At 41.3% G+C, this 18,824-nt stretch overlaps 1 protein-coding gene and 1 long non-coding RNA gene across 4 annotated transcripts in view; one reads left to right on the top strand and one right to left on the bottom strand.

The window, feature by feature from the left end:
- Positions 1 to 18,824, top strand: part of LOC148132745 (uncharacterized) — a 110,320-nt gene that overhangs the window by 34,013 nt on the left and 57,483 nt on the right. The gene's annotated exons all lie outside the window — the stretch shown is intronic.
- The window catches only part of CIMIP6 (ciliary microtubule inner protein 6), a 75,871-nt gene that overhangs the window by 9,115 nt on the left and 47,932 nt on the right, over positions 1 to 18,824 (bottom strand). For 2 of the 3 annotated variants that reach the window (XM_087960903.1, XM_087960909.1), the window contains one exon: positions 4,348 to 4,558. In XM_087960903.1, the coding sequence (XP_087817029.1) occupies positions 4,348 to 4,413 (66 nt within the window). In that variant the 5' untranslated portion in view covers positions 4,414 to 4,558. Of the gene's footprint in view, positions 1 to 4,347; positions 4,559 to 7,322; positions 7,511 to 18,824 lie in introns of those variants that run through there. The other variant, XM_087960898.1, reaches the window with a different exon arrangement.

Raw genomic sequence — 18,824 nt, 5'->3', positions numbered from 1 at the left:
AAGCCGACGAGAAACCACCACACACCACGGAGACCTGGACTCCGCCTCCGATACCACGGACGAGGAGGAAACGTCCACCGACTACAAACAGGACGGGACCGGCGAGATCAACGGGTCGTAAGTCGGGGAACCAGTGCGCCGGGTGCGGGGGAAATCACCTTCGATCCGAGTGCCGTTTTATCGACGCGATCTGCCGGCATTGCAACAAGAAGGGCCACATCGCCCGAGTCTGCCGACTCAAAAAGACACACAGCCCCCGCCGGCGAGAACCAAGCAACCGGGACGAGACGACACCCCCGAGAACCAGAGATCGCCAAGCCGACTATCGCTGGAACCGAGACAACCGAGGACGACGGAGCAGGGAAGGCCGACAGAGAGAAGAAACCCACCAGACGGTCACCATCGGCCATGCCGAAACCACGGATGCCCGGAAGGTCTACGTGGAGGTGAGCATCGAGGCGAGCCATGCCGGATGGAGGTAGACTCCGGATCCTACCTCTCCATGGTCGCCTGGAAAGAACTCAAGCGCCTGGTGCCAAACATCCAGAAAAGAGGACTGGAGAACCAGAAGCTGATCATCAAGGACTATCAGGGGAACCGCATCCCCGTCATTGGGACCGGACAGTTCGAGGTGACTTTCAAAAACCGCACCGCGAAACTTCCCCTGACTATCGTGGACCGGAACCGACCCAGCCTCTTAGGACTCCAATGGTTCGCGCCACTCGGGATCGAGGTCACGGGAGTAAACCACACCACAGAGGCCGACTGGGAGCAGCAGCTGGCGAGGGACTTCCAAGAAGTATTCGACGGCACCCTAGGCAAGTACAAAGGGCCCCCTATCTCCTTTAGCCTAGACCCAAATGTCGCCCCCATACGCCTAAAACCCAGACGGGTGCCTTTTGCACTCCGGAAGAAAATAGACGAGCAGATTGACAAACTCGTCAAACAGGGGGTTTTGCAGCCAATCGACCACGCCCGGTGGGAGACCCCTATAGTCACCCCAGTCAAACCAGATGGGTCAGTAAGGATCTGCGGGGACTATAAGGCCACCCTCAATTGCGCCCTGCAACAAAGCGCCTACCCCGTCCCAGTAGTGCAACACCTATTACACTCACTGGGGGGCAAGGTCTTTGCGCTCGACCTGGCGCAAGCCTATCAGCAACTGCCGGTCGATGAAGAAACCGCCGAGGCGCAAACAATAGTCACCTACCGGGGAGCGTTTCGTTGTAACCGACTCCAGTTTGGAGTCAGCGTAGCCCCAGGAATTTTCCAGAGCCTCATGGAGAGACTGCTGCGAGGAATCAAGGGGGTGGTCCCCTATTTTGACGATGTATTGGTGTCAGCAGCCAACCAGAAGGAACTAGAGGGTCGCCTAAGGGAGGTACTAGAAAAATTCAAAGGGGCCGGGTTAAAGGTGAAGAAAGAGAAATGCCAGCTATACACAGAGCAAGTCGAGTTTCTGGGGTACCTCCTAGACCGACATGGCATCCACCCAACCGGAAGCAAGGTCAAAGCCATAAAGGAAGCCCCCACACCCAAGAACAAAACAGAGCTGCAGGCATTTCTGGGACTGCTAAATTTTTACAATGTGTTCTTGCCCCAAAAGGCGATCACGGCGGAGCCTTTGCATAGGCTCCTGGACAGGACGGCCAAATGGACCTGGGGGAAACGGGAGGACACCGCATTCAAGAATACCAAAGACCTGCTCACCTCGGATGCCGTTCTCATTCAGTATAATGAGACCCTACCCATCGCCGTCACATGCGACGCCTCACCATTCGGCGTCGGCGCTGTCCTCAGCCATACACTCCCAGACGGAAAAGAAGCACCCATCGCTTTCTTTTCAAGAACACTCAGCAAACCCGAAAGAAACTACAGCCAATTGGATAAGGAGGCACTGGCCATCGTCGCAGCAGTAAAGAAGTTCCACGAGTACCTCTACGGCCGCCGATTCACCCTCATCACGGACCACAAGCCGCTGCTGGGCATCCTGGCAGGGAACAAGGCCACCCCGAACATCCTATCCCCCAGGATGACAAGGTGGTCTGAGTTCCTCGCCGCCTACGACTACCGGCTCACACACAGACCCGGTAAGACGATCTCCCATGCAGACGCGTTGAGCCGCTCGCCGCTTCCCGACCTAGACGACGATCCAGCTCCCACGACGACCACCCTCAGCATAGAGACATTGCCGGACCTACCCTTAACCGCGTCAGACATTGCCCGAGAGACTAATAAAGACAAGCGTCTGGCGCGGGTATTACATTGGGTAGCAAAGGGATGGCCAGAGAAAGACAGCGATGATGCATTCAAGACATTCCGAAACCGGCAAACAGAACTGTCACTACAGAAAGGTTGTTTGTTATGGGGGGACAGGGTGGTCATACCGGAAAAACTGCAAGGGAAGGTATTAAAATTATTACACGAAGGGCACCCGGGGATTGTGAGGACTAAAGCTTTAGCCAGAAGCTATGCTTGGTGGCCAGGTATGGACAAGGAGATCGAGGCCTGGGTAGCCAAGTGCTCGCGCTGCCAAGAAACCAGACCAAATCCCCCCGCAGCACCAATTTTAGAATGGGAAACGCCCAGGGGACCATGGTCGAGACTCCATATAGATTTTGCCGGGCCCACAAAAGGGAACACATTCCTCATCACGGTGGATGCTTACTCCAACTGGCTGGAGGTAAGCAACATGAAGACCACCACAACAGATGCGGTAACCAAGGTCTTAAACAAACTCTTCGCAACCCACGGTCTCCCGGATGTCATCGTGTCAGACAACGGACCCCAGTTCACCTCGCTGGAATTCGAAAGATTCCTAGCGGAACGAGGCATACGACACGCACTGACAGCGACGGCGCATCCGGCGGCCAATGGTAGGGCAGAACGGATGGTTCAATTTACAAAAAGAACCCTCCAAAAGATCGAACACGGGGACATACAAGAAAAATAAATAAAATGCTCCTAATACAACATATCACCCCTAACACAACGACTAACAAAAGCCCGGCAGAATTACTAATGGGGAGAAAACTAAGGTCACCACTCGACAGACTACACCCCACATACAACCCGGAAAAACCCCCGGACTCATCTAGCAAGCACCGGGTTTTTGCACCAGGCGACGCAGTCTATGCAAAAAACCTTACCGGAGACCCACTATGGGTACCGGCAACTATAACCCAACTGACAGGACCCCACTCCTACCGGCTACAGACAACCGACGGACAAACATGGAAACGCCACATCGATCAAATAAGATCAAGAACAAAAACACAACCGACACGCAACCAAACACAGACGACCCGATAACACAAACCAAGAGGGGAGGGAAGATACAGGGGATCAAATAGGAAATAACCAGCAATACTCACCAGTCAACAGCCAGCCCGAAGTCTCACCAGGAAGGAACAGCCAGGCCAGCTCAACCAGCCCGGAAAGACCAGGCAGGAGCGGCGAAAGTCGCAGCTCGACCAACCCGGTAGACCGGGAGGAGCTGCAACAAGAGGCCCAGCGACACCTTCCAGGGGGTTCCATCGACAGGGCCAAGAGAAACAGAAGTCCCGACCGAACCGGCCGGGAACCAAACGACAACTAAGCTGCGCAAGTCAAGTAGACAAGTACGAAGCCCGCCTACCTACGGGACTACGTTACGTGGACCGAACCAAGAGGGAGGGTGTTCTGTACAAGTCAATTTACATACTCGTAGCCCCCGTCGCGATTGGTTAAAGCGCACGGCGACCGGATTGGTCGAGCGAGCCGCACTGATTGGTCCGTTGCGAATCCCCGCGATTGGTGGAAACTAATCGCGGGAGATTCGAAGCGGTGTCATTGGCCGCGGCCACCGCGGCTCGGGAATAAAAAGCCGCAGTTTTCCCCTTCAAGCTTAAGCTGTATCAGGAGCCAATAAAGAGCTGAAACCAAGTCACTGACTCCGAGCTTCCTTTCTCGACGGACACGACAGTCTCTCTCTCTCTCTCCTCTCTCTCTCTCTTCCCAACCCACCTCACTGGATTGTTGTTGTGGCGAAATAGGAGAAAGAAGTGTCGTGTATGTACACTGCTTTGAATTGGGAAATTTAAAAGGGAATACTATTTAATAAACAGAAAGCTTAAAAAACTAAAACAAATTAGAATCAGCACTTTTACAAATCCTAACTTAACTAGTCACTGTTTGTCCTGATTTGAATGCAATGGCAAATTGTGCCTTGTTTTAAATATTGAATGCTTTCAAATGAATTCTTACAGCTATGCGGAAGCATTGAAGGGTGTGTGTGCTGGAGTCCAGATTTTGCCTGGTATCATTTGTATGAGTTGGGTTTCAATTTCATTTTATAATAGTGAGCACCTGTTTTGTTTTTGTATCCTCCGTTTCCATATATAATACAGGCTCATTTATAAACTTGGTGTGCATTCTAAGTAGCTTTGCATGTTGTGGTTGAGGATTATTGCGCCATTCCAATAAATATCTTTCTTCTTTCTTTGGTGTCCATTCAATCTTGTGTAGAATATTATTTCTTTCTGGGATTTGAAGGTTAAATATTCTGAATGTATCTGGGCTAAAAATAAGAAAATGTGGAAGAAGAAAAAGAGGAGGAAGAAAAGAAAAATGAGAATGAAAATTAAGGTTAAGATTGGGGAATGCTTGTTCTCAAATAATAAGGAAATACATTATCCATTTGATGTACACATTTAGGAACGTAGGAAAGTATATATTGAAGTATTAATCAAAGTAACCTTCTCCACAGTTATCACTGTGTTTGGTAGTTGTAGCCAAAAACATCTAGAGGATACTCAATAGAAAAGACTGTTACCTGAGTCCTTTAACGAGAGATAGTATGGATTTAATCTGGAAGTTCTGCATACTGTAGAAATGAATTAATACTAAAGAATACTTGCTTTTCTTGTTCAATTTCTAGTACTGTAATATACCATGATCCCAATCACATGGTCAAGGCAGATTTGGTATGAAAGTTCCCAAAGTGATAATTTCTATTTATGTCTTTTTCTATTTCTTAAAAGCAGCTAAAGTGAGATATAGAAAAGGACTTCTTAAAAAACTGGAAACTTTCATCCAGGTTACTTCTCACATTTAAATTACTGCCCTGTTGAAACTGATAATAACATTTGGCCAGGGAAATTCAAATCCAGAAAATGGAATGGGGGAAAGTTTAAAAATAAGTCACTCCCACAACACTTTAATCCAGTTTGCCTCATTGGTATGACTCAAATCATTAGTTCGATACAATCACAGACATCATGCTTTTTAGGTATGCTTCCATAATTACCATGTCATGTTACATTACTATAGTTGAGTATGGAAAACTTTTTAATAAAAAAATTGTATTGATTACATTTCCTGACTGCAGAATTTCCTGAGTTAGAACAATTAATCAGTAGAACAACTTGCCTCCAGAATCCCCAAACAGGATCTGTTCTGGGGCAATGCAAACTCATCTAGTACCAAACATGATTAAGTCCCAAAACCAGAGGGGCTCAAAATCCAAAGCCACTCAGTCTTAACTAGTTGAAGTTTAGTTGAAGTCTTTTATTCCCCATCCAGACCTTCACAGACTCCAGACACTGGGTAGGACACTGGGTAGGCATTACTTGACTGGCCATGGGTGGACAACTGGGTATTGTCAACATTTTCAGGATACCTCACCCCATGGTGATGCATAAGCTCATCCAGTGGTCTCATATAGATATTAAAGAGGAGAGGGAAGACCACCAACTCATGTGGCACTCCACATATCATGGGCTGAGAGTGAGATCTCTCCTCCCCGATCACCACCAACTGAAACCGACCCTGTATAAAGGAGGTGAACCAGCACAATACTGTGCCACCTATCTCCAGTCTTCTGAGTCAGTCCAGAAGAATAATATGATCAATACTATGGAAAGCCAACAGGTCAAGTTAAGCAAGGGGAGATGCATAGCCACCATCTTGCCCGTGCTGGAGATCATCCAAAAGCACAACCAGTACCATTTCCACACTCTCCCTAGATCTGAACCTTGACTGAAAAGGATCCAGATAATCCACTTAATTAGTTATTTCATGCATATAAGTCTCCTGTAATTATTCTAGATCAGGTTTTGGCAACATCCCAGAATTCTGGGAGTTGAAGTCTACACATCTTAAAATTGCCAAGTTAGGAAACACTGTTCTAGATATAGTCAATAACATTCCCTTGATGTCATTGGTACAATCAGAAGTGCCAGCAATGCGAGAGGCAAGATTTGATGTTAGCAATTTCAAGGCTTATAACTGAGTCTCCTAGCTATTCACAGCTCCAGCACAGACTGCAAGGACTGTCATCTTTTGAGCAACAAGAAATCAGAAATATCCCTGCTTCATTCATTAGAAGTGGCTGTTCAGGAAATCCTTCTTATAAAATACATGAGCCTGGCTGTTTCCACTCAATAATCCTCCTCCCACCAAGATCCAATTCCTGATCTTTCACTCTCTCTGTACCTCCTTCCCTCCCCTTTCCATCAATTACAGCCTCTTACCCACCAGCCTTATTAATGACTTCCTGGGAACATTCCATACAAAACCATCTCCCTACTATTCTTAGACTCATTATCTTATCAACAGCCTCTGACACAGTAGGGCAACTCAGTGTCTTCATCACCTTGGCATATATAGGGTTTAGCCTGAATTTCTTCCTCTAATTGCTTTTATCACTTCCCAGCCAATTCCCCTCAAACACCCTCCCCAACTTTCTTAAGATAAGGTCTGGCATCCATCTCCATGCCTGATTATCTGAAAGCTCAGATGACCCCTCCCACCTTGCAATGGCTCTTAGTGAGCCCCTGGTAGTTTCCATTTGTAGTAGACTAGAAATCTGACCATTCTTACAGCATGACCATGCTGGATAGGGGTGATAGGTCTTGTAGTCCAGCACCTGCAAAGCACCATTTTACAAAGTCTACTTTTGATCATGTATTTTGTATAAGACAGGGAGGGCCCATCACATTTTGGGCATTTTCAAGGGAAGAAGCTGGAATGATTTTATGATGAACTTTAATCCCCCCCCCCCCGAATGTGCTGGCAAAAACCACTTCACCTGTCCAATTTCTGCCTCAGTTGATTTCCTTTTACCACCAAAATATGCTGCTGTTTGGTTTGTCTGATAAAGCAATAAATTGCATTCAGCTGCTTCTGTCCAAATCCTATAAACTTTGGCCAAGATAGGTTGAGAAGAATAGGTTCCCACAAACCAGGAGAAAGATCCTGATTTTTTAGAACACTGTGTTTTGAGGCAGAGACACCACACAACCCACAACTCACTTCTGGAAGACCCAAATCAGAACACTTACTACTGATGTGGAGGCGCTCTTTTCCGCCGACTAAAACTGGTCTCTATCATCTGATTCATGAAGGTGGCCCAACAGGATGGGGAAGAAAGGATCCAATATACAGCTCTCTGCAGAATGGCAGGGCCTGTAGTTTCAAATTGTAGCCCCAAGCTTCGATGTTGAGTGGTTGCTTAGTGACCAAGACCCAATGGGAGCCTGAGAAAGAATGTAAAGGGCGGAGTCTAAGCAACAGACAACCTACCTTGGTTAAGTTTGAATAGTGCCACATGGCTGAAGGAGAAAAGGAATACCCAACTGCTTTGAGTGTCAGTTCAACCTTTATATATCTATATCTATATCTATATCTATATCTATATCTATATCTATATCTATATCTATATCTATATCTATATCTATATATATATATATATATATATATATATATATATATATATATATATATATATATATATATATATGTGTGTGTGTGTGTGTGTGTGTGTGTGTGTGTGTGTGTGTGTTTTCATAGATTTTCACAGGTATGTAGGTCTAGGTGTGTTTGGGTCTTTTCCGTGTATGTAGTATCACCAAGATACTCTTAATCTTACACGGGAAAAGACCCAAACACACCTACACACACTATATCTATACATATACACACATATATACATATATATATATATATATATATATATATATATATATATATATATATATATATATATATATATATATTTTCTTAAGTTTTGTGGGTATTTATATGTATGGTATTCAGCTTTGTTCGGGTATTTTGCCAGCCAATCAAGACAAAAAAAAAAACAAAATCCCGCTACAAAACAGACAGAAGATATTAGAAATACCAATCAAGCAGAACACAGCAAACTCCAAGACCAATAAACATAGACCAAGACCCCCAACCAATCAGGATGAAGAAAAAGCCATTCTGGCACAGCAGTAGGCTAGCACCAAATTTAAAACAGAAATGGCTGTGAAAGCCTGACTCACAGGCGAACACAATATAGAAGCCTGATGATGGCAGATGAGATTCTGCCGAAACGTCGCTACAACTTTAAAAGCACAACTATAATGACATGGGAAAATACCCGAACAAAGCTGAATACCATATATGTATACACACAGTACACTTTTTGATAGATGTAATTGTTATATCTATCTGGCCCCAGTAAGAGGCTTCAGCGGCCTTAATCTCCCTGCATGCCTGTCTAGACTGTTCTGCATTTTTTACATTTAAAAGATAAACTTTTGAAATAAAAAAAAAAGAGCTGACATGCTTTGAGGCAAAATGCCTGCCTCCAACCTCTTTATTTTCCAGAATTTCTCTTGTCCCAAATGGGCCCAATAAAAAATAAAATAATGGGTGGCTCCACTTTGGCGTTTTATTTGGCTGTGTGTAAAAAATGATGTCTCCTTTAAGTTTTGTTTAACTCCTAGTAACTTTGTGAAGATTCCTGCAGTTTTTTTTTCCTCCAGCAGTGCAGAAGCAGTTTCCTATTGCTTTCCACCATTTTAAGAAATATGTTTGTTATGCATTTTTTAAAAAGGTGTTTGGTGTTTGGTATAAGATTGTATATTTTAATAACCTTTTAACCTTAAAATTCCACCATATCAGATTATTTAAAATTTCCCAGTTTATCCTATAGCCCTTCAAAGAAACTCATCCAAATACTAAGTATGCTTGACCCTCCTTACCTTCCAAGCTTCCCAGTAACTGTTCTTGGTAGCAGATTTTTGAGTAATGCCATTTATTCTGCATACTGCAAATGGTGGACTTAGTTCTCTGTACCATTTGTGGCATCTGCCCAACATACTCTCTATATCTTAAATTGTCCACTAGTTCAGGAAACTGGGAACTTCCCAGTGATGTGCTTTTGCTGCTCATAACTTAGGAAGCATCTTGTCTGTTCACCAGAGGAGAATGCTGAATATAAACAACCAACCAATTTGACTCAGCATGGTTTCTGTCTCAACTAGCAATGGTTTCCAGTGTTTTGGATGGGATTTTCCCAGGCTCACCATGACATTGAAACCTTTCCAAGCAAAGTATGTGCTCTATCAAAGATAAAAAGTTTATTTTTATTATAAATATTTGTTTTGTTGATAGGCCTGATTTTGGGTTTTCTGACAATGTTTGGCTTGAATTGTTTTCACCTGTTTATCAAGAGGGCTGATTTTAGAAAAGATGGGATACAAATCTTATCTGTAAATTCATAAGCAAACAACTCTGCCTTAGTTTACTGATTTACAAAACAGTAAGAGTTGGAAAGGACACTGGTCCAATTCCCCAAACTCAGTGAACAATTGATCCTTGCTTTTTGAGATCCATACTGTTTATGTTAGTCTAAAAACACCCAAGGTTTTAAATACCACAACTGGAATTCCTGCTGTGAGGTCCTGCAAAGCTTCTGACTATCAGCAAGTGTTGTTATCTTATGATGATTGTATTTTATGATTATGATCATGATTTGTCAAGTGTTGCTTGTATGTATACTGAGAGCATATGCACTGGAGAAAAATTCTTTGTGTGTCCAATCACACTTGACCAATAAAGAATTCTGTTTCTATTTCCATTTCCTGGCCTCTTGCTTCTTTCTTTTTCTGATTTCTTGAAGCCAGTGCTTGACTGCATTTTCTGTACTGAATTTTTGCTACTCTCTCCTTTTATTGTGGTTTAACACTATTCTGATGAGACTGGTCAGGTGCTTGCCTGAGGCACCTAAGCCATGTGAAAGAGACAAAGCATTCTTTTACAATGTTTTGTGACACGTCAGATGTTTTAGTACAGGGGTGTCAAACTCATGTCGTCATGGCAGTGTCACGTGACATATTGGGACTTTTTTTCCTCTTCGTTAAACTAGACGTGGGCCTGTTTTAGTATATCAATTAGCATTTCACTTATGTGTGATCAGTATTAGAGCTGACATGAAAACAAAGATGAAGTATGAAGAAGACGACTCAGAAAAATCAAACTTTAAATGTTAGACTAAAACATGCTGAAGTGGTTTTTTAAAGGATTTATTAAGCCTAGTGGGATAGGAATGACCATTGGGAGAAAGAAATGTAGAAAAAAAAAGCTTTCAGGTCACGTAGAAGAAATAGGATCTGAGATTTTACTGGAACAAAAAGGCACACTGTGGTACACAAATCAGGAGAGTGAATCCTGAAAGCAGAGAGAATGTGGTTTTTATCTAAGAAAAAAAACTGAGTTATTTCTATAAAGAACAGAAAGAAACCTGTGCAGGCTGGACCCTTCAAATGTAAAAGTTTTCTGTCTGCTAAGAGGCAATGATCAGAGTAACCTTCAAGTGCTTACCTCAAGCACTGTAACAAAATTGGGGCTCCATATTTTAAGATAAATTCAGACAAATAAAAATTGCTTCTGAAAAAAAGGAACAAGTATGATGAGGTACTAGAAATTCAGCACTACAACGGCAGATCAAAGGAATTGGGGCTATTTACTCTTGAGAAAGCCGAATGGAAGATAATTAGAAGATACAACAGAGAGCCAATTTGGTCTAGTGGTTAAGAAACCAGGTTAGAAAGTGGAAAACTATGAGTTCTAGTCCTACCTTATCCAATAAAAAAAAAAGCTGAGTGACCTTGGGCCAAAAAGATATGTTGGATATGTTCACTATCTTTATTTACAAGCAAACATCACTTTTCAAATATTGAATAGTGGTTACATAGCATTTTTCTATTGTTTTCTATTGTTCTAAAATTGTAGAACATCCAGTATTGGAGTTAAACCACAGAATTACATATTCCGAATGAACATTAGAATTTTTTCCAGCAAAAAAATTAGTTGAGCAAAGGATCCTGATATTTAAAGGAGTATAAGCTCTCCCTCATTGGATATATTCAAGCAGTTTGAATGTCTATGGAGATTGTCAATCATCCAGGTAACGGTTGTTCCAAAGATGCTTTTTATGCCTGAACACTTTTTCTGACGAAGCTTCTTGGACGAGAAGCAAAATGTCTTCAAGGAAAAACCATGAAAGTCCAGTTGCCTTTGAAAAAAGCATCTTTGGGACAACCAGATTGAATTGTCATTTGTCAGAGATGCTTTACCTTGGAGTTGTGCATTGAGCAAGCAGTTGATCTGATAGATTAAACACCCTTTCCAACTCTGGTTCTAAACAGTTTCTGCCTTCAGAGTCTGTTTTTAATCCCCAGAATAGAGACCCTCAACGTTTTTTGAAACCAGGGATCAGTTTGTAGAACACAATTTTTCCACAGACCTGGGGGGGAGGGAGATGGTTTCGGTTTTCTTCCTCACCTCATCTGTATGGCCTGGTTCCTAACAGGCCACAGACTGGTATCAGTTTATGTCCTGGGATTGAGGACCTCTGCCCTAGAACATAGTTGCTATTTTTTCTTGTGTAGGTAATCTCTCTCCTTTCAGCATGCCTAATTACAGGGATCCCCTTTAGTGTTATGCTGTTAGGGCAGTGGCCCCCAACCTTTTTTGTCCCACGGCCCGGTACAGCATCACAAAATGACCCATGGACCGGTACCGGCATCAGCGCACGTGACCAAGGCAAGGTGAGCCGAGCGACCGGCCAGCTAGCCATCCCCCGCTTCTCCCCGCCACCTTCAACTCCTCCTTTGTACCTTTGTTGATGGGCTTTTCGGGCTCTTTCTTAATCTCCTCCTAACGTGAGACTCCAGCGCCATCGGGACGGCTCTTCGAAGCTTCCTCCCCGCCCCTCGACGAAACTAAGGCACGAGGATTGCTCCAGCATCCAAATGCCGCTTTCCAACCGACGACCGACAAGCTCACCCGGAAGCATTTTCTCAAGTGCCATCGAAACAAGATGGCGGTGCCCACTTCTTTGCGGCCCGGTAAAAAATGATCGACGGACTGGTACCGGTTCAGGGCCTGGTGGTTGGGGACCACTGTGTTAGGGGACATTTATCATATACCCAGTGGTCTGTGTACTGAGAAATCTAGAAAATCCACTGAGAAGGCATTCTCAATGTATAATGGAGATACAGACGTAATTATATGTATTTGTCACCACTCCAGCTACCACCCCACCACCCCAAGTAGCATTGTTGTCAGAAGAATGATTAAAAACAAATATGAATACATTTTCTCTCTGAGCTACCTTAAAATGAATTTGATTCCTCATTTAGATGTTAGAAGACTAGTGAAGCAGAGCAAAGATTGCAGAGTACTTGGCTGAGCTATAAAATGGTCAGTGACATCAGACTTAAAAGAAAGCCTCATAAATCTTTGCCATACTTGAATTTTGGTTCATTTTGTTTAGACTTAATTATGCTTTTATTTCCACATGTACTCTGATCTAAGCATAATTATGATTTATTTTACATTATGGAGCAATAGAAAACTCATTTTCCAGTGTTCAAACAATATTGCACCATTCATACAAATGTAGGGCAGTTCTAAACATGGACAATTGTTGCTCATTATTGCAACCTGACTGCTGCAATGTTCTCTACATGGGGGTAAAGTTAGAAAGAATGTGTAAGTTGCATCAGGAAAGGCTACATTTACTATATATCCTGATAAACTTACAAAAGATTTCCAGTGATTAATAGCAAGAAACAATAATAAATTTAAAACAACTAGTGTTTCAAGGCAATCTTCAAAGATAGCCCCACATAGAATGCATTGCAGTGATCTAAACAAGTCGGGGTGAGGTATGAATTACAACTGAAAGATCCTTGTGGTCGAGGTAGGACCACAGCTGATACACTAGTGAAAGCTGGGCAAAGGTTTGATTATGCCCTCCACCTGATCGTGGTCCTACCTATCTGGAATCAGAGGAGAGGACTGATGATGGGCAGCTAATGCCAGAGCCAATTTCAAAAGTACTGAGAGATGATGAGCAACATCAGCACTGCCTGAGCAGGCAAAGGAGGTAGGGAAAAACTGCAAGCAGCAGCCACAGCTGCCATTGCCCTCTGAAGATGAGGGCATGATTACTACCTCCTCCCTCCCAATGCAAGAGCTCAATAGCCTCAACAGCCAAGAGAATAGAACAAAGGCGCTCTGTGAGGCTGCTTGCACGGAAGGAGACTTGCTCTGCTAAATGAACTATATCAGGGCCATTTCTATTAAAATGGAGCAGCAAGCACAAGCTCCCTGTGGACAATGAACCACCTGTTAATTCCCACTCCATGTGCCTTCACTTGTAAACCTTGCAACTCTGATTTTGAATCTTGGATTGGCTGATGAATCTACTACAAGCGTGACCCTTGGACTTCACCTAACGTTCCTCCTAGGCCACTCTGATTTGGAACACTTGTAAGCCAAACTTGCTGAAGTTTTGGGAGAACTTACTCTATATTGTAAGTGTGTGTGATTGCAAGCCTCCTTTAGTAAAAAGAACAAAACCACATCTTTGTGTATTTGTGTGTCCTTGGACTGGACCAGAATACCTGCCTATTTAGAAATAGCTGGCAGTCTAGGATTCTCAGTCCTTCGTGTAGACCTGACTGAAAAACCAAAACTATGAATGCTAATACTACTTTTATTATAGGGTGACAGGCACAGAATCTTGCAAATCTGAATGTGCCTCTCTTAGGGAGGCTCAAGTCTGAGATGTTTTCTCATATTACATTTCTGTTTTGGACTCAGGTTTTTTAAAATCTGACCATTATCTTGATTGTGATTCTTTCTCCTGTTCTTTACAGTTATTCATACAGCTCAGTCACACACAGCAATTAAAACCCTTCATGTACCAGGCCTAACCCACATTTAATTGTTTCACAATTGTCTCCTCTTGTTTTGTTCCTCATTCCCCAGTTGGTAGAGACTCTTCAAGCAACTGTCATCCAACTATCTAACTACACAATACCTCTCTCTCATTGTCTACACAACTGATAACCTTCCCCAAACATCATTTTAAAGAAAATAAATTGCAAGAGGTTTGGGTTTTTGTTTTTCAGAGCAGGACTCAAAGTAGAAATCTACCAAAACAACAGAAGCTCATTTGATTATTCTGTGCTGCCCCCAAACCAGAATTTTCCATGATATTGTGGGCAAAAGATAGAGAGAAATGATATATACACCATCTGGAGCTCCTAAAAGAAAGACAAGTAATAAATGTAACAGATAATTAAGTAATTAGGATTTTCAGTACAGTTAGCATATTTTTAAATTATCAAGCTCCTTTCACACACCTGCTTCCAAATTGCCATTGGGATGTTGTGTAACAATGGACAAATGTTCATGGACATGTGTATAGGCAAACAGATAAAAGAAGTGGAATGCTAATATATTTCTATTTCTCTTGTAACAAAAATCAGTTATTTATTTAGGCACAAATCCAGAGGAGCCTGCGGGTTATGAATAGAATGAGGACGCAGTTATTGACAAGTTTGAAATTAGAAGAGCCCTGAGTAGCTAATAATTGTCTGCGATCAGCTATTAGATTAAAAACAATTGTAACTGAGCTGATGTTATCTGTGAATCCTAGATTTACAGATAGGCATTGCTGGACAGCTATCACTTGATGTCTAAATAGATTGGTAAATAGTAAAAATAGCCCTGATCAATTCCAGGCACATGTTGAAATGGGATGAGAAAGACAGAAAGGCTGGTGTTTTAGAAGACCGCTAAATGTCTTTAGGCCTTTACAAACCTATTTTATGCTGCTTTTGTAAACAAGATTTATGACTTAGGATAAATATATTTAACAGAGAGTTTCTAATCTAATTGTTTTCTTGTTTTCCTATGAATTATCATTTATTATCAAACACGTTGTTATTAAGAGGTGTATTTTATGGAAATACTAACCCTCATTTTTATTCTTTCTTTTAAATAAAAAAAGAATTACAGGAATGCATTTTCGTGGAATAGTGGCGAGGAAGTGGTACTTAACCTATTTTAACTGCATGTAAAATTTTACCTCTTCCAGGATTATCAAAAATAGCACTTTTTTCTAGTCTGGGTTCTATTTATATTTTTATAACAGTACACATAACAGCTAAATTTGTATGTGGAAACAGCAACCTGGGAGTGGTTTTAACTGCTCTTCTGGTCTTCAATTAGAATCATGGCTTTTTCATTTTGGAAAATATTATATGTCTGCTACATGTAACTGTCCAAGTCAGTTATTTGAAAAAGCCAAATTTTGTATACAGTGAGAAATTGGTATCATAAAAGAACAAGGTTTTTTTTTTAACTGTGCTAATGGAGCCATCAAAAATGAAGTGTGCCTTCTTACATTTCTCCAGGAAAAGTACAATATATAGAGTAAATATACTACAATGGGCCATGGTGTCTTGAATTTCATATGATTCTTGGTTTTAAGTACCCAGTTTATATGGTTTCAGAAATAGCCTTGAATAGGATTTCTGAATGTCAGGAGCTAATAGCACATAGCCACACTTTTATGTGCAGCATAAGCAACGAAATAGTGGAAAAGTACAAAATATTAAATATTAAACTTTCATCTTTTGTTTTCATGCTCACATCTGGCAAAGCACTATGCCAGTATTCTGAGTAATGCATCCTCCAAAAGCAGAACTCCAAAGCAGGTAGATTCCTCAAAGAACATGTTTATTGGATATATCATATTGGCACAGGCAGTGAAAACCAACTCTAAAAGTTCCCGCAGTTTTAGCCTAATTAAAAGAGCAAATATTTCCCTCTCCAGATGTCACTAGTCACATGATCCAATGAAAGTAGCTGGCTGCTGCTTGGTCACTCCTCTCCTCTTTCAATTGCTACCTGTTGGGATGACCTTGGTTCCCACAAGAAAACTCTTTGTTTTGACTGTTAGCCACTCTATTTCCCCCTCCCTTCCCCCTTTCAGAGTTCATGGCAACTATGAGGCAGCAAAAGATGGCTTCAGCCAGGTTTGCTTCAGAATTGCCATGTAGGAGTTAATGGCATAAACATTTTAAAGATAATAATGCTTTATTTCTGCGAAATGGGTATTTTGTGACTGGTTATGTCCCTCATGGCAGCCATTTTATGAGAATGCCTATAAACATCGCCTTTTAAAAATAACAGGTCCACTTCACTGTAATTGTAACTGAGAAGTATAAAATGGTTATCTTAAGAGTGTAAAATAAACTAGTTTTCTTAGAAACATTTTACACATTTCACAGTGGTCTTTAAAAACTTGGAATGGTCACAGAATGTGACCTGTGTCCATAAGCTGCGGTCCATTGTATCTATATAACATACATTTATTCAATTTTAAGATAAATCTTTAAATTCCCTTAGGTCTAATCCCCCCAAACGGTCAATGTGCAATGGCTAGTTAAGAAATTTGCAAATAACACTGGATATAAGATTTAAACCACTCAGATAATCCAGGGGCAGCAAGTGGAGGCTGGAGAGCTAAATTCTAGCCTAGTTATCAGATTTGCTGATAAAAAGATGACAGGGGTGTTATGTATTCCCAACAATGGACAATCCTGCAAAGAAAATAGGATGCTATGCCCTATTCATCAGAGTTAAGCTGAAGTCTCATTGCATCTTTGCTAATGCTTAAATGCATCATCTCGCATCTAGATGATGTAATCTATGTGAAAATACATACCGTACATTTTTTCTCACTATCCAATGCTGAATTCCTTCTTAAGATCCAGGCAAGCTACTCTGTTGCAGTCGAATAAAATTAGTAGATTGACTGTTCTCTCCATCTCTTAAAATACTAGAATTGATGCATGCTAGATTTTAAAAATTTTAGCGATGAGTACTAGATTTCAAAATTCAGAGTACACAAGGGAAAACACAGAAGCTATAGCTACATGTTTTGAAAGCTTTTAGATTAAACTATTTTTCTCCATCAGCTGTTTTGCAGATATGTGAAACAGATTGCAGATTCTCTAACTAACAGATTGCAGAATTTTCTAGCTAAGTAATCTGCAAATAGTAATTCAATACTTCTGCAAAACACCAGGTTGGTGGAGGTTGGGTTTGATAGACTTGTGTAGGTTAATTCCATCAATATTCAATTATTAGCCATGATCACAATATGATTTTCTTCTTCGGAAGCATATGCTTTAGTAATGGGAAGCTGTTGACTTTATATGTGGTTTGCCCATTGTGACTGGGAAATGCTGGAGACAGATTGCTGAAGCCATTGAATCCTGGTGGTATTATGCAGTTGGGTTATTTATTCTAAAGCACCATTAAAGTCGTTAGGATGTTAATGCATTTGGCAGCATTAGATAAAAGAATGTTTAATTAAACACAATAGCCAACACAATAACCTGTATTACAAACCAAAGCAGTATTAAAGGATTAAACAATTGTCCATAATATTCTAGAACAAGACTTAATCTTATTACACTATTTCTGTCAGTATTAGTACCATACAGCTGAGTGATCTCAAAATTATAGGTAAAAGCTCCATAATAAAGGCATCAGGTAGTTTAAAAAGTCAAGATGGTGAATATAGCCATACAACTGAAGCTTTAGCTTCTTTTTTCTTTTTATTATATTGTTATAAATCTTGATACGTTGTATTATTTCAATATTTCAATAATTACCCTATACTTATTATTGTATAGATTGCATACAGCATTGCAATCGATTAAAGAAAATTATGCAGTTTTATCTATAGAAGTTTTTTCCCAATGCAGCTTTATATGACTAATAATATTGTTGAATATTATTTCATACTGTTTCTCTGCCCCATGGATCTAACTATTTAATATCTTCACTTGGATGTCACCATTTTTCAAGAGAGAAAAGGCTGATTGATGGGTTTTTTTACAATGAAGGTGTCACTGCTGAGAAATCTTTGCTCAAAAGAAATGTAGCTGGGGTTTAATTTTAGGCTTTTAGCAGCAGCTGAAAATTGTGATGACAAATGTTATTTTGGTAGGTTTAACTGCATCATCGGCTACTTCTGTTTTCAATTCTTTAGATGTTTTCCTTTAACCTAACACTGTACTGAAAGTTTAATAATTTGGAAAAAAAATTAAAAGCAAAATTAAAACATTTTAAATGCACACATCCGTTTCTGCTTATAATAAAAGGTGTGTTGGGTATGTTTGACAGGTTGAGTTATTTCTAAAATAATAAAGGTGAGATACAAATAAACAATAAATCTAGCATGTGCATAAAGTTTTTATATGTTTGTTCATTTTATCATTTAAGATTTTAACTTTGCCTCAAGACAACTTTGTCAACATATAACAGATGCATCTACAATTGCTAGCCTGGCTGGGTGGAGTCAGTCCATTGCCTGAAGCAACCACTGTGAAGTTGCTTTCAGTAGTGGAGATCAATCATGTAGAGAAGCTGGGCAGAAATGAGGCAGCAGCCGATACCTGGAAGGCCTCATAGTTGATTAGTGGTTTCCTTTCTCTCCCAGTCCCCATCACCTGTAAATCTAGCATGATCTAATAAATTACAAGTGATCATTTTTCTCTATCATGTTTAGCACTGTTTCCTAATCTTGATAACTTTAAGATGTATGGACTTCAACTCCCAGAAATCTCCAGCTGACATGGGAGTCCATGTCCATATATATTAAAGTAGCTAAGGTTGAGAAATACCATCATTGGAAGTCA

Source organism: Notechis scutatus, chromosome 1, assembly GCF_049901735.1.
Source record: "Notechis scutatus isolate UNSWTSFEM ecotype Mainland chromosome 1, rNotScu1.2, whole genome shotgun sequence".
In the NCBI taxonomy this organism is placed as follows: Eukaryota; Metazoa; Chordata; class Lepidosauria; order Squamata; family Elapidae; genus Notechis; species Notechis scutatus.
Note: the sequence above shows the minus strand (reverse complement) of the source record. Positions and strands in the feature narration are given on the sequence as shown.